The sequence below is a fragment of the Muscardinus avellanarius genome (genome assembly GCF_963383645.1).
Source record: "Muscardinus avellanarius genome assembly, chromosome: 8".
In the NCBI taxonomy this organism is placed as follows: domain Eukaryota; kingdom Metazoa; phylum Chordata; class Mammalia; order Rodentia; family Gliridae; genus Muscardinus; species Muscardinus avellanarius.
Window position 1 is genome coordinate 123900 of NC_137794.1, and position 27219 is coordinate 151118.

The 27219-nt window shown below is 40.3% G+C and overlaps 1 protein-coding gene across 1 annotated transcript in view; it reads left to right on the top strand.

Moving 5' to 3' along the window:
* Positions 1 to 27219, top strand: part of DNAH8 (dynein axonemal heavy chain 8) — a gene marked incomplete at its 3' end in the record, with an annotated part of 220834 nt that overhangs the window by 54535 nt on the left and 139080 nt on the right. Inside the window, exons 23-36 of the mRNA XM_080700493.1 lie at positions 2602 to 2708; positions 4201 to 4276; positions 5014 to 5209; positions 7089 to 7285; positions 7833 to 7959; positions 10489 to 10724; positions 14314 to 14418; positions 16513 to 16626; positions 17219 to 17281; positions 19520 to 19620; positions 22536 to 22673; positions 22820 to 23060; positions 25320 to 25519; positions 25691 to 25844. Of these exons, the coding sequence (XP_080556619.1) occupies positions 2602 to 2708; positions 4201 to 4276; positions 5014 to 5209; positions 7089 to 7285; positions 7833 to 7959; positions 10489 to 10724; positions 14314 to 14418; positions 16513 to 16626; positions 17219 to 17281; positions 19520 to 19620; positions 22536 to 22673; positions 22820 to 23060; positions 25320 to 25519; positions 25691 to 25844 (2055 nt within the window). The remainder of the gene's footprint in view (positions 1 to 2601; positions 2709 to 4200; positions 4277 to 5013; positions 5210 to 7088; positions 7286 to 7832; positions 7960 to 10488; positions 10725 to 14313; positions 14419 to 16512; positions 16627 to 17218; positions 17282 to 19519; positions 19621 to 22535; positions 22674 to 22819; positions 23061 to 25319; positions 25520 to 25690; positions 25845 to 27219) is intronic.

Genomic DNA, 27219 nt, shown 5'->3' on the forward strand with positions numbered 1-27219 from the left:
TAGAGTGGAGAACTTTGTTCTCAATTTATTGTGTTTAATAGGCATGTAGTCCACAAGTCCTGATTCTGATTCCCTTGGGGCCACAGATCTGTAGTTTGTGTGTGGTGGTGGTGGGGGTGCTGGAGATTAAACCCAGGGGCATTCTACCCCTGAGCTATACCCAAGCCTGTTTTATTTTTAAAATTTGGAAACGGTCTCACTGAGTTGCTGAGGCTGCCTGTGATCCTGTGAGCTTCCTGTCTCAGCCTCCTGAGTACTGGGATTGCAGGTGTGTGCCACCACAACCAGCTTGGATCTGCATTTTTAAGTAACCCCGTGGGTCACTGTGGCCTGACCCCCTTGCGTGGGTGGACTTTTACACTCTGTTGGAATAAGGTGAGCGTAGCTGTTGAGAAGGAGGCATGATTTCCTCTTTCCTGGTCAGGCATCAACTATGAATGCAAGCCTCACCTTTGTATACATTGCTACTTTCCCTATCAGTTTTCTTTGAATCCATCGTACCTACCTTCTTTTCACTCTTTATTCTGCCCACTTTTGCATGCTTGAATACAGCTTTAGAAATCAGTCACATTCATTCTGTTTTTAAAAAAATTTTTATTGGTGGATTGTAGTCATACATCTTAATGGGATACGAGATGGTGGAGACATACATGCACATATCACTCAGCCCTTCCCCAATTCCAGCCCCATTCCCTCCCCCTCCCTCCTTCTCATGCTTGGCTTAGTGATTGACTTTGATGTGTTTGTTAAAGTACATCATGTACAGCCGGGCGTGGTGGTGCACGCTTGTAACCCCAGCATTTGGGAGGCTGAGACAGGAGGATCGTCGTTCGCAGACAGCCTCAGCTACTTAGTGAGGCCCTCCGCAACCTAGTGAGACCCTGTTTCAAAGTAAAGAATAAAAATAGGGTGAGGGGTGTAGCTCAGAGGTCTAATGCCCCTGGGTTCCATCCCCATACCCCCCCACACACACACACACACAAAAGTACATCACGTACATTAGAGAATTTCCCTCTTCCCGCCTCCCATCCCCTCAGGTCACCTTATTTGCTCATCTATAGAATCTCCTTCTTCATCTAGAGTTCCTCCTAGGACCCGTTTCTTCCTAGCTTTCATTCTGTTTTCACATTGCTCCAGGATGGTATTACTGATTGAGTGAAGAATGCTTTCCTGCAGTGCAGATTTTAGTCTTAGACTTTTTCTCAACAGTACTCGCCAGGCAGACATTAACAACCAGCGAGAATCAGCTGCGCAGAGGAAGCAAGCCCTTATCTCACAGCTCGTCTTGCGATCACACTCCCTGTGACGCAGGGATGGGTCTTAGAGAAAGACCAGACACCTCCAGATGGGTCTCCAGTGGGGGAATCACCTGGAGCCACAGCAGTGCAGTTGTCCCTGCCTCTCAAATCCACCTCCCCACCGCTGGAGAACAGGCCCTCTACCATTATAATCCAATGGCGCCTGCATCTGTGCTTGCGCTGGACGGTTCGTCAGTCCTGACCACACTGAAAAGCTTGAGCTCCCTCTTGGTTCCCAGTGTCTTTTCTGACCCAGCTCAGTCTGATTCTCCCACCCAGTCTCGGTGGGGACAGAGTTCCACAGGTGTGAGGAGCTGAATATGGCCAGAACTTGGCCCAGATGTGTGACTTGTGTGTAAGCCAGTTGGGGCCAGTGGCTGGGGTGAAGCTTGCCCAGCATGCCGGAGCCCTGGATTCCATCCCCAACACACACAGAAGACGGGGCAGCTAGCTCCCTGTAGCGCCATCTTGTACTCTGACCAATAAGCTTGGCTACTCCTTCCCCTGAGGGAATGAAGGTGTGAAGAGGTTGGAGAAGGTCAAGCCATGGTGGTCCCTCGCTGCAGGGTCAGGTACGCACCACAGAACGCTGACCCACCACACCGAGCTGCTTGAGCACAGAGACTCCTCCTCCTGTGCCCGCGCCCCCAGGCATCGAGAAGTGCACCATCTGAAGTACTTGAGCAAAGCAGGATTACTTCAAATAAACTTTCTGAATGCCATCTTTTTTTTTTTTTTAACTTTTTTTTTCTTTTCTTGGTACTGGGGAGAGAAACCCAGGGTCATTCAACCTTTGAGCTCTACCTTCAGCCCTATTTTTAATTTTTTATTTTGAAACAGAGTCTCACTAAGTAGCAAAGAGTGAATGCCATCTTTTTAATAAGGCCTCCTGGTGTGCTAAGGTGTTTATGTGTATGTGGTGCTGAGATTGGACCAGTGCTTGCTAGATAAGCACTCCACCTCTGAGCTATACCTGTAACCTTTTTTATTTTTTATTTTGAAACAGGGTCTCACTAAGTAGTTTCTCAGATTGGTCTCGAATTTGGAATCCTCCTGCCTCAGTCCCCCAAGTAGCTGGGATTATCAGCATTCAGTACCACACCTAGCTGCAAGCATACTTTCACATTTGCCTAAAAAACCCATACAAGTACTTTGGGTTTTGATTTATCTCAACAGTGTTATTAAAATTGTGTGGCTTAGTATTTCTAACCCTTCATCTGTTACTTCTAATACTGTGTCATTGCTTTGGGGATGTTAGAAGTTTACTTTTTGGTACCAAATTCAATATGATTTATTATTACAGGAATGTAAAGAGGTGTTTGCTTTTTTCTCTCATCAATTACTAGACAGTCTTCAAAAAGCTACACGGTTATCTTTAGATACAATGAAGAAAAGAATATTTGTTGCAAGGCAAGTGGAAAATATGCTAAATATGTCTGGAAATACTACCTATAACGATATAAAAAGAGATGATAGCATTTTCATTAATTTATTAATTGTAAAAAATAGAAAAGTTTAAAAAGCATTCACTAAAAGACTATCTCAAGCTGGGCATGGTAGTGTGCACCTATAATTCTAGTATTTGGGAGGCTGAGACAGGATTTCAGGTTCAGGACTACCCTCAGAAACCTAGTGAGTTCCTACTTCAAAACAAAAATTTAAAGCCAGGCATGAAGGCACATGCTTGTAATCCCAGTACTTGGGAGACAGAGACAGAAGGATCACAGGTTTGTGTCCAGTGAGGCCCTCCTCAACTTAGTGAGACCCTGTTTCAAAATAAAGAATAACAAATCAGACTGGGGGTGTAGCTGGGAGGTAGAATGCACCTGGGTTCAACCTTCAGCACCACAAAAATAATTTTTTTAAAGAGCTAGGTAGGGGTGTACTTCATAAGTAGAATGCCTCTGGGTTCCGTTTCCAGTACCACACAAAAAGAATAAAATAATATAAACAGGCAAATGAAATAATCGCCCTAAGTTGCCTAGAGTCTCACTGTGTTGCAGAGGCTGGCCCCAAACCTGCAGTCCTCCTGCCTCAGCCCCCAAGTACTGGGATTATAGGCATTTGCCACCATGCCTGGCTTGAGTGTATGCTTTTTGTTGGTGGTATCTAGTGTTATCACAGGGCTGAGGATAGAAAATGTCTCTAGTGAACATTGTTAGATGGTTACTACTGAGAGAAATATTCAAATCCTAGAAAATACACACGAAATCAACATTTTACTTCTAAGACTATTAAAAGATTGTGTTTTCTTAAGTTATCTGCACTTTATGGCTCTATTAAACAACATTCTCTTGGAATACTTTAGTTTATTTATTTATTTATTTATTTATTTATTTATTTATTTATTTATTGGTGGTACTGGGGTTCCTGGAAACCCTTCTACCTTAGGGCTACACTCCCAGATGTATTTTATATTTTTATTTGGAAACAGGGTCTCTTAAGCCAGCACAGCTGGCTTCGAACCTGCACGATCCTCCTGTCTCCGCCTCCCAAGCGCGGGGATTACAAGCGTGCACCACCATGCCCGGCTACTTTAGTATTTTAAAAATTGTCTGTAAGCCGGGCATGGTAGTGAACACTTGTAATCCCAGCATTCGGGAGGCTGAGGCAGGAGGATCACAGTTCACAGCCAGCCTCAGCTACTTCAGTGAGGCCCTCTGCAACTCAGTAAAACCCTGTTTTAAAATAAAGAACCAAAAATAGGGCTGGAGGTATAGTTACAAGGTAGAATGCCCCTAGGTTCCATCCCCAGTACAGCAAAATAAATAAATAAATAAATAAATAAATAAATAAATAGAAAAAAATGGTCTGTATTTTAAGAATTGTAACGTGTGGCATAGCAAGCTTTTTGTGAAGTTTTAGGCCAAAGTTCATCAGCTAAATGTTCATCTTATTACAGCCCTTATGGACGAAAGCGGTCAGAGGATATTATTTCCTTTATAAAAACTGAAGTGCACCTTGCCATTCCTAATGTGGTGAGTATTGCTAAGGACAGTACTTGGGTAATGTACTGAAGAAGTATAGTATTAGAACTGGACTTGCACTTAGAGTAGCATTTTGGTCTTATGCATCTTTTTACTTCTACTCAGTCTTTAACAGAAATACAGTTGTTGTCATTGGTTCTAAAATTCCCTCCTGTGTGTGCTAAAGCCTGATGTAAAAGTTCAGCCTCTGTCCTGCCGTTGGCAGTCAAGTGCCCTCAAATAGCCTTGCTTTTCTTACTGTAGACATTACAATCATTTAGATAAACTCAACATAAAAGTCAGACTACCTACCCCAAACTCACCACTGAGAGGCAACCCATGGATTCCAGAATAGATAGAGAGAGCCCGGATCCTGATCGTCGTGAATCTTCCTGAAGGATGGCTTCTTAGCTTATCTGGCCCAGTTTGAAGGACCGAGGCCAGAATCTCAGGGATGTAGCTGCTCTTTAGTTCCTTTACCCATGGACATCCAACACAGATTTGATAGTTTTCTGGTGCACCTAGTCATGCTCACAACAAAGGTTGATAAGGACTACATTTAACCTTTTGGCTGACAGAGATGAATAGAATTGGAAACTGCAGGGTTGAAAGGCTGTTGCCCACCCTCAACGAAGCCTCCCACTGGCCAGCCAACACTTTGCCTGCTCTGTGGGGACTCAGTGTGGGGAGGTCAGAGGGATAGGCTGTGTGTGCTGGCAGAGTTATACACTGTCTGCTGCTTTTCACAGGTAATGGTTCCCAGTCTGGATGACATTCAACAAGCCATTAACCGTATGATCCAGTTAACCCTGGAGGTCAGCAGAGGAGTGGCTCACTGGGGCCAGCAGCAGGTCCGCCACATCAAGTCTGCTATTACCAGCCCTACCCGTACTACTACTGATCTGACCCATGCGAGCACAGGAAAACCGCCAAAGAGAGACGACAGTAAGGAAATCAAATCCCAGAGGCACCAAACAATCTTAGAACTGTAGCAGTTAGTGAATGACCTTTCAGATTCTTCCCGGGTTTGATAGCAGGCAGATTTTTTAAATACTTTCCTGATGCATCATAGTCTACGGTCATAATGTGGCTCACACTAATCGTGACATACATGAGCACAGTACTCAGGGGGGTCTTTCCTGAACCCTCCCCATTGCCCACTTCCCCATACAGGATTTTGAGATTGACAGTGGTATTCTCACATACAGTCATAATGTCAATGGAAGTGATTTCCTCATTAGTTCTCTCTCTCAGCCCCCTTCCCTTAGACCATGTCCCTGGCTCTCCTGGAGTGGCTCCTCCACTATCTGAAGTTCCTCTGGTATCCTGATAACTCCCTGGCTTCCACATTTGAGAGAAAACATATGACCCTTCACTTTCTGTGATCATTAACATAATATTCTCCAAGTCCATTCATGTTCCTGCAAATGACGTCATTTGTTAGTATGAGGCCCATAGTCCTACTTGGCAACAGTTAGGCTCCAACTGAGTTGGGGCTCATTTAATGTGTTGAACTTAACATAGTCCATTGAAAGCCCAATTTTCCTCTTTTATCTGGTATTTAACAAATATTAAAGCAAAGGATAAGGTATTGGCTTGATTTAAATAATTAACTAATTAATGTTATGACATGCCACTGTAGATTCACAGTGGTCTTGATAGGGTGGAATGTAGCCACTGAGGTCCCTGCAGGAAAAGCCAGTTGTTTCTTGGTCCAAGTTCATCTGTCGCCTCCAGATTTCGCTGGGCAGTTTGACTGGGAAGCCTGTAGAATTATGTTAAAAAGAGAAGATGGAACTGGGCGTGGTGGCGCACACTTGTAATCCCAGTTTTGGGAGGCTGAGACAGGAAGATCATGGCTTGCGGACAGCCTCAGCTACTTACTGAGGCCCTTTGCAAATCAGTGAGACCCTGTTTCAAAGTAAAGAATAAAAAGTAGGGCTGGAGGTGTAGCTCAGAGGTAGAATGGCCCTGGGTTCCAAACCCAGTACTGCCAAAAAAGAAGAGAGAGAGAGAGAGAAAGAGAGAGAGAGAGAGAGAGAGAGAGAGGGAGGGAGGGAGAGAGAGAGAGGGAGGGAGGGGTTGGGGAGAGAGAGAGACGGAGACGGAAGGGGAGGGAGGGAGGGAGAGAGAAGATGGGAACATGAAATTTCATGTAAAATCTATCAGTTTTTAATTGTTAGCAGCTGTTTTAAAAGATTAACGTGCTATGTGGGCAGACAAAAGTATCTGTAAGGTCTTTGCTCAGTGGAGAATATTTGAGAATTTTTTATCAAGTCACTGATATGATTAGATTTCTGTTTTGAGAAAAGATGTTTATGGCAGTGGCTAATAATTAGTGTGTCATCTTTGTGTACGTGCTGCTGAGCTGGAAAGAGTTGCAGATTGTCCCACTTCATCCTCATGAGTATGAAGAACTCAGTGAAGCCAGGAAGAGGGTACGATTGGCCTAAGGTCATTTGGATCATGAATCTCTCTCCTTTAGCCTCTGCTGCTTTATATCATAACAGTTTCAACCCATTTAACATTTTCTTGAGGGATTTTTTTAAATTATAGGGGGAAAGTTAAGCAGTACCTCTTAGTTATCCCCTCTGAGTAACACATTTTTGTTTTCACATTACAAAAATCTAGACCTCAAAATCTGATGTAGTAGTTTAATAAGTAAAGATGGCAAAATTATAGCTCCTAAGTAATTGGGCTGACTTTCTTATTTCGAGGGATGCCTTTAAGAAAATGCATTTTTAAAAACCTGCAAATACTAAAATTGATGATATTTCAAGTTAGACACAGAAGTAATCTTTAGCGTGAAAACATCTGCTTTTAGGATCTTTTGAAGAAATTATTCCTGCGAGGAAGCTGAAGAATTTTTACCCGGGGGTGGCAGAGCACAAGGACATTTCTAAGCTGGTCCTCCTCCTGTCTTCCTCTGTGAATTCTCTAAGAAAGGTGGCCCAGGAGGCCCTGCAGGACTTTCAAAAGTACAAGACTCTGTGGACAGAGGACCGAGACGTGAAAGTGAAGGTGTGTGTCCGCTTGTGCTATCTTCGGGTTTTAACGGTTTGTCTCCAATTCTTGAGGGGGAATCGTGCAGGTGTGAGTGTTAATGATAGGGCATCGTGAGCAGAGGCCAAGGATCTGCAGATGCCAAGCACCCAACACTGTGCCTGGCGTAATCCCCACACTGATGCTTCGAGGCAGTTCATAATAACGAGGCTCTGACAGATTTATTGAATTCCCTTTGAGAAATTAAGTGTCTGTTATGTGCCAGACACCGCCCAGAGGCCACAAATGCAGGATGTGCCACACTTCTTTAGACCCAGCTACATTTTTGGTTAGAGACCCAAGGAAAACTTTAGGACTCTGAATAACCATCTATGGTAGACTGAAATGCCCTCCCCAGCCTCCTCCCTCAGAAATACTGGGATACCCCATTCCTCACCCAGCCTCTGGCCCCACGCATGCTACATACAAGAGGAAAAGGATGTAAGTAAGTGCAACTGTCTAATTTAATTATTATAAGACTATGTTGTTAAAAATTACTGAAAAATTAATTGTTGGCTCACTGCAGGAGTTTTTGGCTAATAATCCTTCTCTGACTGAAATCAGATCAGAAATTTTACACTATGCTACATTTGAACAGGAAATTGACGAGTTGAAGCCCATTGTTGTTGTAGGAGCACTTGAACTACATACAGGTAATTGAAAATATTTGTCATGTAAAATATCTGTGTTTTCCTAAGAAATGCTATGTTATTTGACAAGCAGCTATTAAGCCTACCTGGTAAAATATTAGGAATGTTAAAAAGTTCTGAGCCATCCATACTCTTTTTTTTTTGGTACTGGGTATTGAACCCAGGGGCTGAGCTACATCCCTAACCCCCCCTTTTTTTATTAGTTAATTAATTGATTGAATTTATTTATTTTTGGCACTAGGAATGGAACCCAGGAGAGTTATACCTCCAATTCACATCTCCAGACCTTTTTATTTTAAAATAGGATCTTGCTAAGTTGCTGAGGCTGGCCACACACCTGTGATCCTCCTGTCTCAGCCTTCCAAGTACTGGGAAGGTGTATACCTCCACACCTAGCTTTGACCGTCCATATTTTTTACACACACATATGCATACACTACCTAGGCACATTCCTTGTTTAGCAGTGAAACTACTAACATTATAAGTGAAATTCTCTTTCAGTTTACTGAGAGAAAGGCATTGTGTACAGGAGATAGGAGTCATGGTTTGAGATCTCCTGAGAAGTTCATCCTCTTGGGATTGGAGTATCAAGGGTGATGAGATATTTACTTAATATGTGAAATGTATACTCCAAGCTGCCACAATTGCCTATCATGGTAAGGAAGAACTACGGTGGTCAGCCAATGTCCCCAGAGGGCTGACTTCTGGTCTCTTTTAGGGTGTCTGGGAGGCATGGAGTTCAAGGATGGTGGACCTAAGCAGGTCAGGATCATCCGTGGAAGGAGGCTTGTTCCGGTGTGACTTGTTGATTGCTTGGCTCTCAGAGGAGGGTTGCCTGGAGCGTGTCTTCCCTGATTCTCTGGCATTCATAAAGGAGGCTCATTGAGTTGTCTGTGATTTGGGTTTGAATGGGGTATGGTAACTAATTGTTATGGTTACAGAACAGTTAGTCTTTCTTGAGACTGTGGGAAGATTTCGCTGTCAGATACCTGAGCAACCTGTTTTACATCAATTTTCTTCTGAAGTAGATGTTCAGACCTAGCCTCAAGTAGTCAGTGTAAGGATGCTCTTGGATTTGAGTACTTGGGCCGGCTGGCTACTTAATCTCATGTCCCCTGCTGGTGTTAGTGACAGTTTCCACCTTATGAGCTTCATTATACGGGGTGTTAACATATTCACTGGCAAACAGCTGGTGCTCAGTACACAGTAAGTATTGTTCTTACATCTACCAACAAAGGATTTTGTGAGGAAGAGCTGCAAGGACTTGAGATTGTTTGCCTTGAAACCAGAAGCTGTCCATTAGGGGCAATAATTATGATAGCTGCGTGGAGTTTTGGACACCGTGTGCGTGTGCTGCTTTTTTTTTTTTTTTACTTGCTCACCTCCTCCTGTGGTGAGTGCTGTGATCCAGAATGTGAAGGACAACTGTGACATTGTGCTACGCCGGACCAAGTGGCTTGCTTTTAGGGAACTAAAGAGTGACATGAGTGACAGCTATTACAAAGAAAGAGGAAGAAATCCAAGAGGCAGGCTGAGTTTCTGCGCTTGGGGAAATGAGGAAAGAGGACAGTGACCGGGTGCTCAGAAACGGGACCTGTAGCCTCAGTCACCTCTGGCTGCATGGTTCTTCTTGGGCTGCACTTTCCCCCGTTCCACAGCCCCTGACCCCAGTTAGCTGTTGGAAGTCAAAAGGGGCACAATCAAGCTTGGCAGGCCTGGAGGAATGTAGGGCCTTTTAGAGGAAAAGGGAGAATTAGGTAAGAATTGATAAGAAAATTTAAGCTGTTTTGTTTTCAAGAAATAGAACCCCATTCAAGCTACATTAAGGGAAGAAAGGTGTATTCCAGAAGCCAAAGTGTAGCTGGATCTTCAGAATAGACCAGAACTGGGACCAGGACAAGAACCAGGACCAAGGACAGTATAGGAAACTGGGAATGTCCTTTCTCTCTGTCTCTGATTTGTTCTTCCCTCTCTATAGATCACATGGCTCCCTCTCAACTCTCATTCCAGGCTCCCAAGAAGGAAGTCTGATTGGTCCATGACAGGTCAGGGTAGACTTGGGATAACCAGCGAGGATGCAGATCAGGCTCTACAGACAGACATGTGGATGAGACAGGAATAGAAAAATAAGGAAACTGGAGTTGTGGTTTGACAGGAAAAGCAATAGATTTCACTCCACTGAGAGGGGTTTCTAGAGGAAGATGGCGGAATGAGTGAGGGATGCTGATGGGATGGCTGGAAACAGAGCAAGATACCCAAAGAACAGTGCAGTTCATTCAGAAACTCTCCCCCACAGGCTGTCGTGTTCTCCTCATGCACAGTCAAACATACCGTAGGGATAGGAGGTATGGCTTCAAAATACAGTAAACTCAAGCACAGCTGGTTGAGACCACCCAGATTCCAGGCACTGAATGACCACGTGGTTGGTGGCTACTGAACTGGACAGCACAGTCACAGATGCCCAGGCTCCACACACAGTGGAGTGTTTCAGAACGCCAATGTATTCTATTTTAATCCTTCTTTCTTCATCAGAACCAATGAAGTTAGCCTTATCAATTGAGGCTAAGGCATGGAAGATGTTACTTTGTCGATATTTGAATGAAGAATACAAAAAGAAAATGTCAGACATGATAACATTCATCAATGAATACTTGAAAAAGCTATCTAGACCTATTCGTGATTTAGATGATGTCAGATTTGCAATGGAAGCCTTGTCTTGTATTCGTGATAATGAAATTCAAATGGACATGACCTTGGGACCAATTGAAGTAAGGAATTCATTTTTCTTTCTTGAAATGCTACCCCCCCACACACACTGGATATAGAAATGTACTAACACAGTGATTCTGTTAACATATTTCTTCATCTATTATATGACATAATCTCCTTTCTGGTGTTGATATCTTTGAGAGGGAATTTTAACAATTATCAACAGTGAAGAGGATACAAAGGAATAATAATAATGCTATGTTGGGCTAGACAATTTTTTGTTTATTTTGTTTATTTTTGGTGGTATGGGGTTCCTGGAAACCCTTCTACCTCTGGGCTACACTTCCAGACCTATTTTTATACTTTTTTATTTGGAAACAGGGTCTCTTAAGCCAGCGCAGCTGGCTTCGAACCTGCACAATCCTCCTCTCTCCGCTTCCCAAGCATGGGGATTACAAGCGTGCACCACCACGCCCAGCTGGCTAGACAATTTTTGACACACCAACATTTCATGGAACAGAATGGTCCCGCCCTCTCATGTAACCACAATATGTGGGCCCGCTCTTTATGTACAGAAACCAGTTGCATGTCTCGCTCATGACCAGTAGCATACTGTGGGTGGCATAGTGGGGACAGCCCCTCTAGGCTCCAGAGCAGACTGCTGGAACTTAGATCCACAGAAGGTGATTTTAGGAAGGAATCTATTGCTGCTGTGACCAAGTATGCATTCTCAATGGCTCAAAATAAACCTAATTGCTTAAAATAACACAAACTTAATATTTTATAGTTCTAGAGATCAAAAGTGCAAAAAGGGGTCTTACGGGGCTAAAAATCAAGATGTCAGCCAGAAGACTGTGTGGCTCTGGGGGCCCTCGGGAAGAAGTGCTTCCTTGCCCTCTCTGGCTGTAGAGTGTCCCACACCCTTGGCTCGTGGCCGCCCTTCCAGCAGTGGCACTGTTCCTCCCCTGCGTCCCTCATTAGATCGCGGACTCTGGCTCTCCACCCTCTCTCTTTCCCTTAATATGGATCTTTGTGATTATATTGGGCCCACCTGGTCAATTTTAGATATGTTCCCCACTGACAGCTCCTTAACTGAATATTTAAACCTATTTTTATTGGCCCTTTTGACTTCCGCTAACCAATCGCTGATGCCATAAAAGCCTTCATCAAAGAACCTTATGGTTTCTTATGTCATCCTTAATTAGTGCACCTACTCTAGCCCTGAAATTAACATGAACCATATGATTCTCCTTTCTATAGCCCAAACACTAGTTAACAGAAACATGGGGCATCTATTTGTCTTAGCTACACTAAGTCCTGCTGTTTATTCTATCCTAACGATCAGGCTGAGTGTCAAACTTCAAATTTGCCCTCATTGGGTTACTAGGAGCTGTAGCACAATTTCATCTGAAGTCAGCCTGGCCATTATTTCCTCTCAGTCTTAACACTTAAGAGATCTTTCACTTTACGTACATTAATTCTCACATAAAAATTCACTTGGCTGATCATACCATTATGACCACCAGTCATAATCTGATTTATCTCAATTCCAGCAGAAACTAATCCAGCCCTGTTTGACCTAACAGAGATAAAAACAGAACTTGTATCAGGATTCACTGTGGAAGTTTTAGTGGGACCATTTGCTCTACTTTTATGGCTGAATATCTTGATAACATTATTATAATAAATGCCTTTACCACCATGCTATTTCTAGGATCCCTTAATAATATACCCCGACCCTGAAACCTTTATGCTCAACTTTATATTCAAAACCCTTATTTTTTTTGTGGTATTGGATATTGAACCCAGGGGATTTCTACCTCTGAGCTACATATTCAGCCCTATTTAATTTTTTATTTGGAAACAGGGTCACTTAGTTGCAGAGGGCCTTGCTAAGTTGCTGAATCTGGCTGCGAACCTGTAATCCTCCTGTCTCAGCCTCCCAAGTACTGGGATTATAAGCATGTACCCACCATACCCAGTTCCAAAATCCTTATCTTAACTCCCATGTTTTTATGAATCTGAGCATCTTACTCATATTTTCAATATGATCAGTGCATTCACCTGTTATGAAAAACCTCTATGCTTATGACACATTGCTATGCCTGTAATTATATAAAACGTTCCATCATAAGCATAAATATATGTGATAAAAATGTTACTTTGATAGAGTAGACTACAGAATTTTCAATCCTCTCATTTCTAGAATGAAAGGAAGCAAACCTAACCCTATTCTCCTTCGCTTCTGGCCCTGTTCTAGAGCCCTGCTCTGGGAGTGGTGGTACGGCTACCCCTGCATCATCCCTGACCCACTCCCCTCCTCCCTCCTTCCCTTCATGTGGACCTCTGTTTTCCATTGGTTCCACCTGGCTGATTTTCAGTATGTTCCCCGTTGACAGATCCTTGACATAACTACAACTCTTGTCCCTTTTGTTAATATACTCACGGGCGTAGAGGATTTGGAAGGATGTAGGCAACACTGTGGATGTCATTATTTTGTCTACCATAAGTATTTGGTGACTAATATTATTTATAATACTTAAGATTTATGTCATGATGATAATAAAAGTTAGACATGATTTGTCTTGTTATTGTTTTCTTAAGTTCTCTGTTCTCTGATATTACCAATATCTGGGGAATTGACACTCCCTCTTGCTTCCTGTTGGTTCCCAAAGCCTACATCTACTTTATGCTTTCTTGGACCCACTTAAAAGTTGATGCTCTTTTGTAGCTAATAAACTTCATAGTTTTGCTACTTTTAATACTACGTTAATAGTAGTCAGGGTTTGGGATGCTGACCACCCATACCTCAAGGTTTAGTAAGCTATCACACCCTTCTTGTTCCTGACTATGGAAGCTTTATTCTTCAGTCCCCCATCCCCTGGTAAAGCCAATACCAGTTAGATCATCCAATCTTCTTTTCTTTGGAGTGAGTTCCGAGGCATCCTTTCTCTGTCTCTTATAGAGTAAATTCCTTATTAACAGACTATGAGAAATTATCTTGCATGGTCTTGGCTTGAGATCAAGGGATCAAGGAGAAGAGACAGAATTGGATTTTCTAGGATAGTATCTCTCGATGTGATCTGCCTACATTTCCTCTAGAGCCCCAAGATGCTTAGTAAATGCAGATTTCGGAGTTCAAGATCTGGCCCAATATGTGGTACTTGGTGAGAATTTGAAAGTGTTTTACCTATAGCTTTCATTTTGAAGACCACTTGTGGAGAATTTGCTTCTAAGACATAGGAATGTAATTCTAGATGGCATCTGTCTTCACATTTTCACACTATAATCCAAAGACTGACTGACAACTTAGAGGAAGGAAGGTTTATTTGCTCACAGTTTCCTTGGGGATTTGGGGTTTCAGTCCATGTGAGGCTGGAGACTGGACCTCGGGGCATGGCGGCAGCGGGAAGTAGAGCAAGGAAGGGGAAGAGGAACCATATATCACCACAAGACTGCACCCCCAGGGCCCACAGCCCATCAGAAAGGACTTATCCACTGATGCGATTACAGTTCTCACAACTCACTATTATCAATCCTGAATATTAATAAATGAGCTCCTTAGGGAGCGTCCTATAACAGCATCTTATAAGTGTTTGGCAGTTGCTTCCCCATGTGATAATGTCCCAACTCTGCCTCGCTCTGCAGGAAGCCTATGGTATTTTAAACAGATTTGAAGTTGAAGTAACCAAAGAAGAGTCAGAAGCAGTTGATACCTTGAGATATTCTTTCAACAAATTGCAGAGCAAAGCTGTGAGTATAAATTTAATGATCTTACTTCTTAAATTCAGTCATTATTGCCAGGAAAAAATGTTATTTGTAACAATATTATTGAGATAGAATCCCATACCATAAACTTTAACATTTTGAAATACGCAATTCAGTGGTGATTAGCATATTCACAAAATTGTATAATCGCTATCATTATCTAATTTTTTTTTTTTTTTGGTGGTACTGGGGTTCCTGGAAGCCCTTCTCTTCTACCTCCAGGATACACTCCCAGACCTATTTTTTTTATATTTTTTAAATTTGGAAACAGGGTCTCTTAAGCCAGCGAGGCTGGCTCTGAACCAACGCGATCCTCCTGCCTCCGCCTCCCAAGCACGGGGATTACAAGCGTGTGCCACCACACCCGGTATCATTCTCTAATTTTAAGACATGTTATCACCCTCAAAGAGACCTTGTTCTCACTAACAATTCCCCATTCTCTTTGTTACCTCAGTCCTGACAACCGCTAATCTATTTTCTGTCTCTGTGGATTTATCTTTTCTGGACTTTTAATACAAATTATACAGACAGGATGTGGTCCTCTGTGACCATTAGTTTTCAAGATTCATTACACTGCCCCGGATTTCCAACACTTGGTTTTCTTAATGGCTAATGATATTAAGCACCTCTTAATGTGTTCCTTTTATTTGCCACTTGTATATCTTCTTTGGAGAAATGTGAATTTAAATCTTTTGCTTTTGTTGTTGTTCTAGGGATTGAACACAGGATATACCCTCACCCTTTTTTATTTTTTATTTTGAAAAAGGGTCTCACTTAGTTACTGAGGGCCTCACTAAGTTGCTAGGGCTGGCCTTGAACCTGTGATCCTCCTGTCTCAGCCTTCTAAGTACTAGGATTATAGGCATGTACTACCACACCCAGCTCCTTTTTTTTTTTTTTTGCAGTACTGGGGATGGAACCCAGGGGCATTCTACCTCCAAGTTACCCCCCCCCCCCAGTCCTATATTTATTCTTTATTTTGAAAGAGTCTCCCAAATGCTAGGATTACAAGTGTGAGCCACCACGCCCAGATCCACCCAGCTCCTTTTTTTTTTTTAATTGGGTTATTTGTTTTCTTTTTTATTGTTGAGTTTTAGTTATTTATATATTCTGGACACAGATTCTTTATTAGATACATGATTTGCAAAATATTTTCTCTCATTCTATGGGTTACTTTTTCTCTCCTTCCTCTGTTCTTTCTTTCTTTCTTTCTTTCTTTCTTTCTTTCTTTCTTTCTTTCTTTCTTTCTTTCTTTCTTCTTGGTACTGGGGATTTAACCGAGGAGTATTCTACCTCTGAGCTACATGCCCAGCCTTATTTTATTTTATTTTATCTTGAAACAGTGAGTTGCTGAAGCAGGCCTCAAACCTGAGATTCTGATCCCTGGGTTTCAGCCTCCCAAGTACAGGTCTTTTGGATTTTTTGATGGTGTCTTTTGAAGCACATAAATTTTAAAGTTTGATGAAGTCCAGTTTATTTGTTTTTTGATGTTGTTGCTTGTGTTTTGGTATTATAGCTAGGAACTCCTCACTCAGTCCATGGTTGTAAAGATTTACTCTTACGTTTTGTTATAAGATTTTTATAATTTTAGACTTTACATTAGATCTCTGATTTATTTTTAGTTCACTTTTTACATGATGTAAGTTAGTGTTAATATTCACGTAGAGGTGTATGTATATATATGTATTAGCATCATTTATTGAAGAAATATTATCTATCTAGTGAATTGTCTGTTGAAAATCAATTGGTCCTGAGTGTAAGGGCTCATTTTAGACTGTTGATCTATATGTTTACTCTTATGTCAGTACCTTACTGTGTCAGTGACAGTAGCTTTATACTGAATTGTTAAAAAGTTGCAGTAAAATACACATAACATAAATTTGACCATCTTAAGCATTGCTAAGTTCAGTAGTATTACTGGCAGTGACATGGTTGTGCAGTGCGTCTCCTTAGAACCTTTTCATCTTGTAAAACCGAAACTCCACATTCATTAAACAAACTTGCTGGAATAGAATTGTCATTTCATTTGTAATGTGTGACTTTTATTTTTATGTTGAATTCCTGTGTTTTACATTCTAGGTTTCTGTACAAGATGAACTGGTCCAAGTACAGCCAGAGTTTAAAAACAACCTACTCGAGGCTGTTGAAGTTTTCCGCGAAGATGTAACAAACTTCGCAGAATCATATGAAACGGTATTTTAAACGTTAGCTTGCTGTGTTTTCAATATTTTGTGATATTATTATATGAAATAAAAGTGATTAATTCTGAGAAATAGGTACATTGTAGATAAGCAGGTATGTGAGCACGTTTATAACAACCTTAAAAAGACGATGAAGCTCCCCGTGGTGGTGCACACCTGTGATCTCAGTACTTGGGAGACTGAGATAGGAGGGCCACAGGTTTAAGACAAACCCCAGCAACTTAGCCAGAGAAGACCCTCAGTAACTTAGCAATATCCTACTTCAAAATTTAAAAGATACATAAAAATAGAGTTGGGGATGTAGCTCAAAGGTAGAATGCCTCTGGGTTCTATTCCCATTACTCTTCCCCCTCCAAAAAGAAAAAAAAAAAAAAAAAAAAGGAAAGGGATGGTAGATAGTTTTAAAGCAAGTTTTATAGAGAAAGAAAACACATTCAGCAGTTAAAATAAGCAAACAAAATAGGAGATTGTGGAATGAACAAAGGGTCTAGTTTTGTCCTTTGTCAGGGCTTTAACTTTCATAGAATTTCTTGACAGATGCTTCTGATTAAGAATGAAAATGGTGTTTATATTATTTATCATAGGAAGGACCCATGGTTCCAAATATACCTCCCCAAGAAGCTAGTAACAGGCTACAGATATTTCAGGTAAAATCAAAACATTTTATATTTTATAGTCAAAATGTACTATTTTTGAAGATGATTGTAAGGGGAAATTTTATGTCTAATCCTATGATAGGAATATTAATGCTTAAGATACATGCAGATTTTAATTATATCCTAACCTGCTAACTGAAGTTATTGAATCCTTCTCTCTGTCCCCAGGCCTTTCTCCACATTATCTCTCTGTATTTTTAGAAGCTGAGACTCGTGTGAATTTATGTAATACCTTATTCTAGTCACATGCATCTCATTTGATAAGTGATCAAAAAAAATTTTTTTTAAGGAGTTCTTTTTGTTTGTCTTTTTTGGAACCAGGGATCGAACCCAGAGCGCCACACCTGCAAACAGGCGCTTTGCCACTGAGCTACATCCTGGCCCGTGATAAAAATTTTTAATAAAACAAAATTTATCAGCATAAGATCTAAATATTGGCCGTGGTTCCCTGCCTTCCCTTTGTCGGCAGAAGACAAAGACTTCTTCAAAAGTCCCTGCCGCAGACCTGCAGACCACATCATTCTCCCTGAATCATGTCAACCACTTACTGTCTTTCTCCAAGCATAGATTGCTGAGCACATCTCAAGAAATAGCACAGCCTGGTGTGGTGGCGCACGCTTGTAATCCCAGCACTTGGGAGGCTGAGACAGGAGGATGGCACAGGTTCAAAGCCAGCCTCAGCTACGTAGTGAGGCTCTCAGCAACTTAGGGAGACCCTGTTTCCAAATTAAGTATAAAAATAGGTCTGGGAGTATAGCCCAGAGGTAGAAAGCCCCTGGGTTCCACCCCCAGTACCACAAAAAAAAAAAGAAAAAAAAAAGAAATAGCACATACCCCATTTGGATTGTTTTGCAGATTCATGTATTACTGTTCTGAAAATTAGCCTATAAGGAATATCAAGCAATTCTGTTCTTTATTTGTGTTCTTTATCCTATTTCCTGTACTGAAAGAACAATATATTTGTATTCTCTTTTTGCTCTCTATCCTGGCATTCTCAGTAATTTAAAAACATTTATTAGATGCTTAGCTTGTGTAGCTTGTGAAAAAAAAATTGATTAAGAAAGTGGTTCATACTTCTAAATGCTACGGTGTGATAGAGAGACGGCAAGTTAGAGCGATAATCCCAGACCACGTGATGAGCACGGTGGTCTAGTCATGAGAACTTGGGCTGTAATGGACACAGAAGTAACGGGCTTCCATCCCCGATGGAGTTTTGGTGAGCAGTCAGGGAAGACTTCATGGCAGTAGAGGCATCTAAGCTGTCACTTGAACTAATTAGAGGTAGACTGGGGAAGGAGGACATGCCACCTGGGCAGGATTTGCAGCTAGTCTGCAAAGAGGTTGACCACAGGTAACTGAAACCCAGAAACAATATTGAAGATCAAGAGGCAGGACTATGTGGTGTATGTAGAGTGTGCAGACCTGGTTCACATACATTACTTCTGTTTGCATTTGTGCTTTGAACACAGTTAATATTTAGCATTCCAAATAGAGGATATTCGAATTCAAATTCAAAAGTAAAACTGAAAGGACATATGTATTGACTTTGCTAATTTGGGTTTTTTTTTGGGGGGGTACTGGGGTTCCTGGAAGCCCTTCTACCTTCGGGCTACACTCCCAGACCCATTTTATATATATTTTTTTATTTGGAAACAGGGTCTCTTAAACCAGCGCGGCTGGCTTCGAACCTGTGCGATCCTCCTGTCTCCGCCTCCCAAGCGCAGGGATTACAAGCGTGCGCCACCACGCCCGGCAACTTTGATAATTTGAACTGTTAGAATTATTTCAAATTTGGTGGTGAAATCGAATCTCTCCGCTTATAGACTTTATTGCAAATAAAGAAAACAGAGTTGAATGCATTATATTAATACTTTACTCATTTTAAAACCCTGTAGGAGGGAGAGAAGGTCAATCTTAATTAGTGAAAAAGCCTGAATTATAGATTTTTACAAATGCAGTTTTTATTACTTTCAGGTGTGTGTACGGGAACTTGAAATATGGAACTTCGGGAGAGCACTTGATTTATTAAAGAAGTAATTTTATATGAAATGGATGCTCTTAGAAAGTTAACCTTTCCAAGCGGCCAACTTTCCTTTAGTGGTTTAACATAAGGATAAACTTGCTTCACAAATATGCTGCTCCCTGGCTTTTGTCTCAATTATAACAATTTGTACTTTTGTGGAATTGAAGTAATCACACTTAATACTATATAAAATGTCATTGTTATAGGCCAATTTTGATGATCTGTGGAGGAAATTTGTTACCTATTCATCTGGTGAACAACTTTTTGGATTGCCTGTGACTGACTATGAGATTTTACATAAAACCAGGTAAGTTTAGAAAATGCACAAGTCTCATGTGCAGATAATTAAATACTACCCACTAGAAGAATCACATCACTGGCTCTTTCTTTACTGCGCAGGGATGGATGGATACTCTTAGCCTCACTATCCTGACCCACTAGCCACATGGTCCCCTCACAAAAGGAATGTTTTAGGCAGGCAAATGGGCAGAAAATACTCTGCACAGCCTAAGGATAGCTTAATGCTTCACTTTTCTTTTCACTCGCTTTGAGTAGTGTCAGTGATTGTGCAGAAGCCCTGCGAGTGGGTTGACTGTTGTTTACTTAGAGGACTGAGCCTCCTCAGCGCCTTCACTCTTCTTACTGTACATAGGCTGACGTGATCTTCCTCACAGGGGGGACAGAGAGTCTATTGAATACAATGGCCAAATAACTTACTTGATTTTAAACCATAAGGATATTTAATAGAACTTTATGTGACTTAAAGAAGTAACTTAAAACCATGCTGTTAGCTTACTACAGTCTTGGCACTAGAAAAGAACTTAATGTTGACTCTTGAGTCATAGCATGCGAAGGTCACGGCGAGGCAGGAGACACCCTGAAGACGAAGGAGTGCTCCTGCGTGCAGGCAGACGCTCACTCCCTCTCCTCAGTGCCCTTCTCAAGGGCGACCTGTTGACTGACTGTTACTAGAATGTACATGTCTGATCCTCATCGCTGACTTACTGAATTAGGATCTCAGAGGTTGTGTTCTAGGAAGTCTCTGATTGATTGATTGATTGATTTGTACCTGAGGTTATACGCAGGGGCATTTTACCTCTAAAATACACCTCCAGCCCTATTTTATTTTACTTTATTTTATTTTGAAATAGAGTCTCACTAAGCTGCTAAGGGACTCTGGTAAGTTGCTGGAGCCAGCCTCAAACCTGCAGTCCTTCTGTCTCAGCCTCCTGAGTACTGAGATGACATTCCTGTAGGCATGCGCCTCTATGCCCAGCTGTAGATGATTCGCATGCACACTCAGTGTGGGAATCGGTGTGCCAACCTTCATTGTAGGAGGCAAGGACTCATCACCATTTACTATCTGGACCAGTGGACCATTTTCATATTGATATTTTAAAGTAGCTTTGTGAATTTTATAGAAATACGAATAAAAGAATGATGAAAATCATTATTATTAAAAACCTAATAAGAACTGAAGCACGGTAAACTTTAATTTTTGCTCCATACTGTCCTGGTATGAAGATGTGTGTATACACACACACACACACACACACACACACACACACACACACACATAACCATCATTTGAATGCAGCCAATTCCCCTCAGCTGTCATGCATGATCCTGGAGGAGAAACATATGTAAACACCAGTTTCAGCTTTTAAATCCATCGCCAGTGGTCTCTGGAGGATCATTTCTTCTACTTTTTCTCATACTTGTATTTTCAAAACTCAAGACTGTTGAAAACTCAGACCCTTACAGTTTTGTTGAAGAGGTGGCTACCACCTTCCTTGCGCTCTAAGTACAAACATTTTTACTTTGGGGTTGAAATAATTAATTCAATTATTTATTTTTATTTCTGCTTCATATGCTTTCTTTAGACATCAGCCTTCAATATTTGTTGGCTTATGTAATCTTTCAAATAAGACTCATACAAACATTATAAGTAATGATGTCACTTATCTTTCACAAAATGAGATGGTCTAGTTCTTGTTGTAAAATAGTGCACGGTGAGGTCCTGGACGGTCCTGACATATACTGTTCACTCATACAGAGTTTAATAAGACTCATCTAAGTTATCATTATCTGGAGGCTCAGATTTCACTTATGCAATCAATGTCACTCTCAAAATTAGAGTCTCAAGTGCTGCTTTCTCTTCAATACTTGGGAAACATATTCTGTTATCAATTTTCTTCTCTTTGCTGCTTTAGGAAGAAAATTAAAAATTCTGAATTCTTAGTTGAATTAAGTGAAAGCTAAACAAACAAAATACTATAAAAATGTTGTCTCCACTGGGGGGTGGGGTGGCACACACCTGAAATCCCAGTCCTCGGGAGGCTGAGACAAGAGGATCACAGATTCACAGCCAGCCACAACAGCATCACAAAGCCCTCTGCAACTTAATGAGACCTGTTTTAAATTAAAAAAAAAAAATTGGGCTAGAATGAAGCTTACAGGTCAAATGCCCCGGGTTCAATCCACAGTAAGACATGCACAAAGAAGTTTGAAGGAGTTCTATTTTGTTCTGTTTTTATACTTTCTCAAAAGACGAGGCTGTACTTTTGGAAACACAAAGACAAAACATGAAGAATTGTGTATAGTGATTACTACTGTGTAGTCACTTAAGAGATTTCACCATTCTTCTCTTAATATTTTAAGAGAGTCACGTTTAGCATAGTTGGGAATAACCAGTGAGTAATAATGAAATAATTCTGAGGGTGATGAAAAGAAAATGGATCAAGAATTGGAAAAATAATTAAGTAAAAAATAACTTAGCAAAAATAACTAAGATTATAGTAAATGTCTTAGATTTATGAAAGGGTACATATTTTTCTGAACTATTTGTTAATGTCAAGTTACAATATGATTTGGAATTTTTAGGAACTGTAAGCCTGACATTATTATTATTATCATTATCATCATTATTATTATTATTACTTTTTGCAGCACTAGGGACTGATCCCAGGGTCTCACATATGTTAGGCAAGCACACTGTTACTGAGGTATATCCTCAGCCCTTGAACATGACTTTATTAATAGAACTTTAATAAAGTCTTTATATTGGATGCCAATATAGTTGTATGTATTTGGTGCCCAAAGAGACATTATACATAGAGTGTATGAAATATTTGATTGAAAGCACTCTGCCTCTCTAACAATGGAATGTATACATTTTAAGATGTATACATTATATGATGAATCAATTATTTTGTTCTCCAGAAAAGAGCTCAACTTGCTGCAGAAGCTATATGGACTGTATGATACTGTAATGAGCAGTATTAGTGGTTATTATGAAATACTTTGGGGAGATGTAGATATTGAAAAAATCAATGCGGAACTGCAGGAATTTCAAAACAGGTAAGTATCAGTTGGATTAGGCTACCTTTTATACTGCTTGCTTTCTCAGGTGTCTGTAGCCATTTTACAGATTAATACTCTGTGTACATAATACATCCTCCAAAGAAATGCTTAGGTCATCATTGTTTGTAATTTTTTTTTGAAAGATGTCGTAAACTTCCCAAAGGACTTAAAGATTGGCAAGCTTTTTTGGATCTCAAAAAAAGAATTGATGACTTCAGTGAGTCATGTCCTCTACTAGAAATGATGACCAATAAGGCCATGAAGCAGAGACACTGGGATCGCATCTCCGAGTTAACTGGGACCCCTTTCGATGTGGAATCTGATACCTTTTGTCTTAGAAATATAATGGAAGCCCCACTCCTTAAAAATAAGGATGATATTGAGGTACTTAAGAATATAAGGTTTTTAAATCAATGGTCCATTAAATGTTTGTTTCTTTTATGAAAAATGTGCACATAGGCATTTTATTTTGACTTTGAATTTTTTATTTTTTTATTTTTTATTTTTTTTATTTTTTGCGGATCTGGGGATAGAACCCAGGGGCATTTGACCTCCGAGCTACACCCCCTGCCCTATTTTTTTTTTAATTTTTTATTTTGAAACCGGGTCTCACTGAGTTGCAGAGGGCCTCACTAAGTAGCTGAGGCTGTCTGCGAACCGCGATTCTCCAGGTCTTAACCTCCCGAATGCTGGGATTACAAGTGTGCGCCACTACACCCGGCTCTAATTTTTTAAAATTAATATATTATTGTAGCTGGGTACAGTGGCACATGCCTATAATTTCAGTACTTGGGAACCTGAGACAGGAGAATCATAGGTTTGAGACTAATCTCAGCAATTTAGTGAGACCTTGTTTCAAAATCAAAAATAGAAGAAGACGGTTGTAGTGATTAATGTCTGTAATTCCAGTACTTGGGAGGCTGAGACAGGAAGATCATAGGTTGGAGGGCCAGCCTAAGCAATTTAGTGAGACTCCTAACAACCTAGCAAGACCCTGTTTCAAAACAAAGAAAATATTAAAAAGAGCTAGGGCTATAGCTCAGATGTATAATGTGCCTGGGTTCAATTCCCAGTATTAAAAAGTCAACACATAATTGTAATAAATTATGGATATAGTGTCATATTTCAGATGTATGTACAACATGTAATGGTAAAATCAGGGTAATTATAGCATTTCTATCTCCTTATCAATTCATGTTTGGACCCTTAAAGTTATTCTTTTTTTCTTATTTTTTTTTGGTATAGGAGTAAACCCAGGAGCATTCTACCTCTGAGCTACACCTCCAGCCCTATTATATATATATATATATATATATATATATATATATATATATATATATAGATAGATAGATACAGAGTCTAGCTAAGTTGCTGAGGCTAGCCTTGAACCTCCAGTGTGGGGGTCACAGGCATATGCCACCACACTCAGCTCTTCTTGTTCTTCATAAAATATATAATAGGTTAGTGTGAACTGTAGTCACTCTACTGTGCTGTAGACCACTAGGATACTTTTGTGATTTTTATGATGCACTTAATTATTCCTCCCATCCAATTATATGTTGGTACTTCTTATCCATCCGCTTCTTATTCTCCCTCCCACTCTCTTCTACTTTGAGATTAACATTTTTAGCTTTAACAAATAGAGAGAACATGGAACATTTGTCTTTCTGTGTAGATATTTTAAAATTCTGTTTTAAAATTAACACTAATTTGAGCCAGGCATGGTGGTGCACGCTTGTAATCTCAGTTTTTGAGAGGCTGAGAACGGAGGATCACAGGTTCACAGGCAGCCTCAGCAACTTAGTGAGACACTGTTCCAAAATAAAGAATAAAATAGGGCTATGTGTATAGCTTAGAAGTGGAATGACCCTGTGTTCAATCCCCAGTACCAAAAATATAAACAAAAAACCACTAAGTGCTATACTATTTGTGGAAATATATTATACCTTTATATTCTTTTCCATATCTGTGATTTTGTAATCCTAAGTATGAAAATAAGTTGAAGTGTGGTGGGGAAAATATATTACTTTAATTTTCCCTTAGAGACATTCATATCAAGGGTTCTCAAAGAAATAGGGAAACCAATAAGAAAAAATATAGAGTTGACTTTTAAGCAAATGAAATACTCATATTAGGGCCAGAACAAGCAGTAATATGGTAATCTTTATATGTTAACTTTAAAAAGATCTAAAGATTCACATATATTCTCATAGCTCACCTCTAAGATAGATAGGGGAGCTGGGATTATCTCCATTTTAGCCAAGGGGGGGGGATCTCACATTAGAAGTAAAAATCAAGCAGTAGAGATGTAGAGTACTTGCCTAGGTCACAGGAGGCCCTGGGTTCAAGCTCCAGTAAAACACACACACACACACACACACACACACACACACACACACACACACACAATTAAGCTCCATTATCTTGTGTTTCTGGTAGAAGAAAATGTTAGTCATCAGAGCGTCATAAAGTTCTAATATGAGGCTGCCACACACGCGTCTTGGTTTCCTTGGCTCCTAAGTGACTAAGTCACACAAAACCAGGTGACTTCTGGATTCCTCCCAAGCTAAAGCATCTGTGATTTTAAGATGTACTTAATTTGTAGGTGCAAATGTCATGATATGCTCTGCTTTTCCCTCGAAGGATATTTGCATATCTGCCATTAAGGAAAAAGATATTGAAGCCAAGCTGGCACAGGTGGTTGAGAACTGGACCAACCAAAACCTGAGCTTTGCAGCATTCAAGGGGAAGGGAGAGCTCCTGCTCAAGGGGACCGAGTCAGGAGAGATCATCACTTTGATGGAGGACAGTCTCATGGTATTGGGCTCTTTACTAAGCAACAGGTAATTTTGTAATTTGGGGAAAAGGTTTTAATTTGTCATTTGGAATTATAAAATACTAGTTTAGGACAAAATGTTCATTCTCAGAGGAAAATTTGTCGTGTAATTTACTTTGTTAGACTATACTCTTTCCTAATCTTCCTTAAAATGTAACTTTCCATTTTCACTTTTTAGATATAATACTCCATTTAAGAAAAATATACAGAATTGGGTGTATAAATTGTCCACCTCCTCAGATATAATTGAAGAGTGGCTCGTGGTACAGAACCTTTGGGTCTACCTAGAAGCTGTCTTTGTAGGTGGAGATATTGCCAAGCAGCTGCCTCAGGTAAACAGGGATTTTTGTAACCACTGATGAGATGACATGGTGTGTGTGATCTGACAGCCTGTGACCCACAGATACCCAGTCAAACTCTGGCCCCTAGCCTGTTTACAGTAAAATTTTGTTGGAGTACAGCCACTCATGTGCATATTTTCTATGGTTGCTAGCAAAGCTCAGGAGTTGAAACAAACAACATGTAGACCACAGAGCTCAAAACATTTACTATATGGCCTTTTATAGAAAAAGTAAAAAAGAAAAAGAAAAGGTGCTGCCCTGAGATTTTACCTTAGCAAAAGGAAGAAACTTATTTTAAACAGTGAAACATCTTGAGGTTCAGTATTGAGATACTTTCAGATACAGAACTACTAAATCACAGCAGGTCATATTTCTAGTAGTTGAGCTCATAATAGTCCTCTGAGAATAGTATTAAAATTAACTTGTATTTTATAAGCACAAATCAACTATTAGTCTACTATTCTCATATCCAAAAGATACTGTGGGATATAGAAGCAGCGTTAGAAGCCTGTAATGAGACTTTTACAACAGTTTGGGGGTTTGAGGAAGTTTTAGGTAAGTATCAGGAACTAACTGATGGTTTTAAAAAAGCTATGAAGGTAGGTTTCCCTTTATGAAATTATGCCTGAAATAAGCTATAAATTACTAAAATTCTCCGGGCGTGGTGGCGGACTCTTGTAATCCCCGCGCTTGGGAGGCTGAGACAGGAGGATCGCACAGGTTCGAAGCCAGCCTCAGCTACTTAGTGAGGCTTTCAGCAACTTAGTGAGACCCTGTTTCCAAAAAATATATATATAAAAGGTCTGGGAGTATAGCCTGGAGGTAGAAAGCCTCTGGGTTCCACCCCCAGTACCACCCAATAAATAAATTAATTAATTAATTAATTAATTCCTAAAATTCTCTATCTACAATCAGAATTTATGCAGATTATAAATCAATGATAAAAAAGTATTGAAAATGCCTGATTTTTGAAACACATTTTAGAATATAAAACTAAAATAGTTTTGGTCTCATCTTTATTAGAAAGTTGCATTTTTAAAAGAGGCAAGGTTATGCCACTTTTTAGAGGCATTTTGCAATTGAATGCAAAGCTTAATATTATCCATAGTAAATAGAAAATTTTCATTTGTAAAAATGTAAGAATTTTTGTTTTGTGCCTTTACTTTAGTTACTTTTTTTCTCTTTTTACCATTAAGCTGCAATTATCCCGAGGACCCTGAGATCAAACTGTTTTCACGCTTCTTTACTTCACTCATCAAACCAGAACACGTGGGGTGCTAAAAATCTAGATTTTAATTTAAAGTTGGTAGCTCTGCAAATTAGTCCTGTGGCACTACAAACATGTATTAAATGCAAGGGGAAAAAA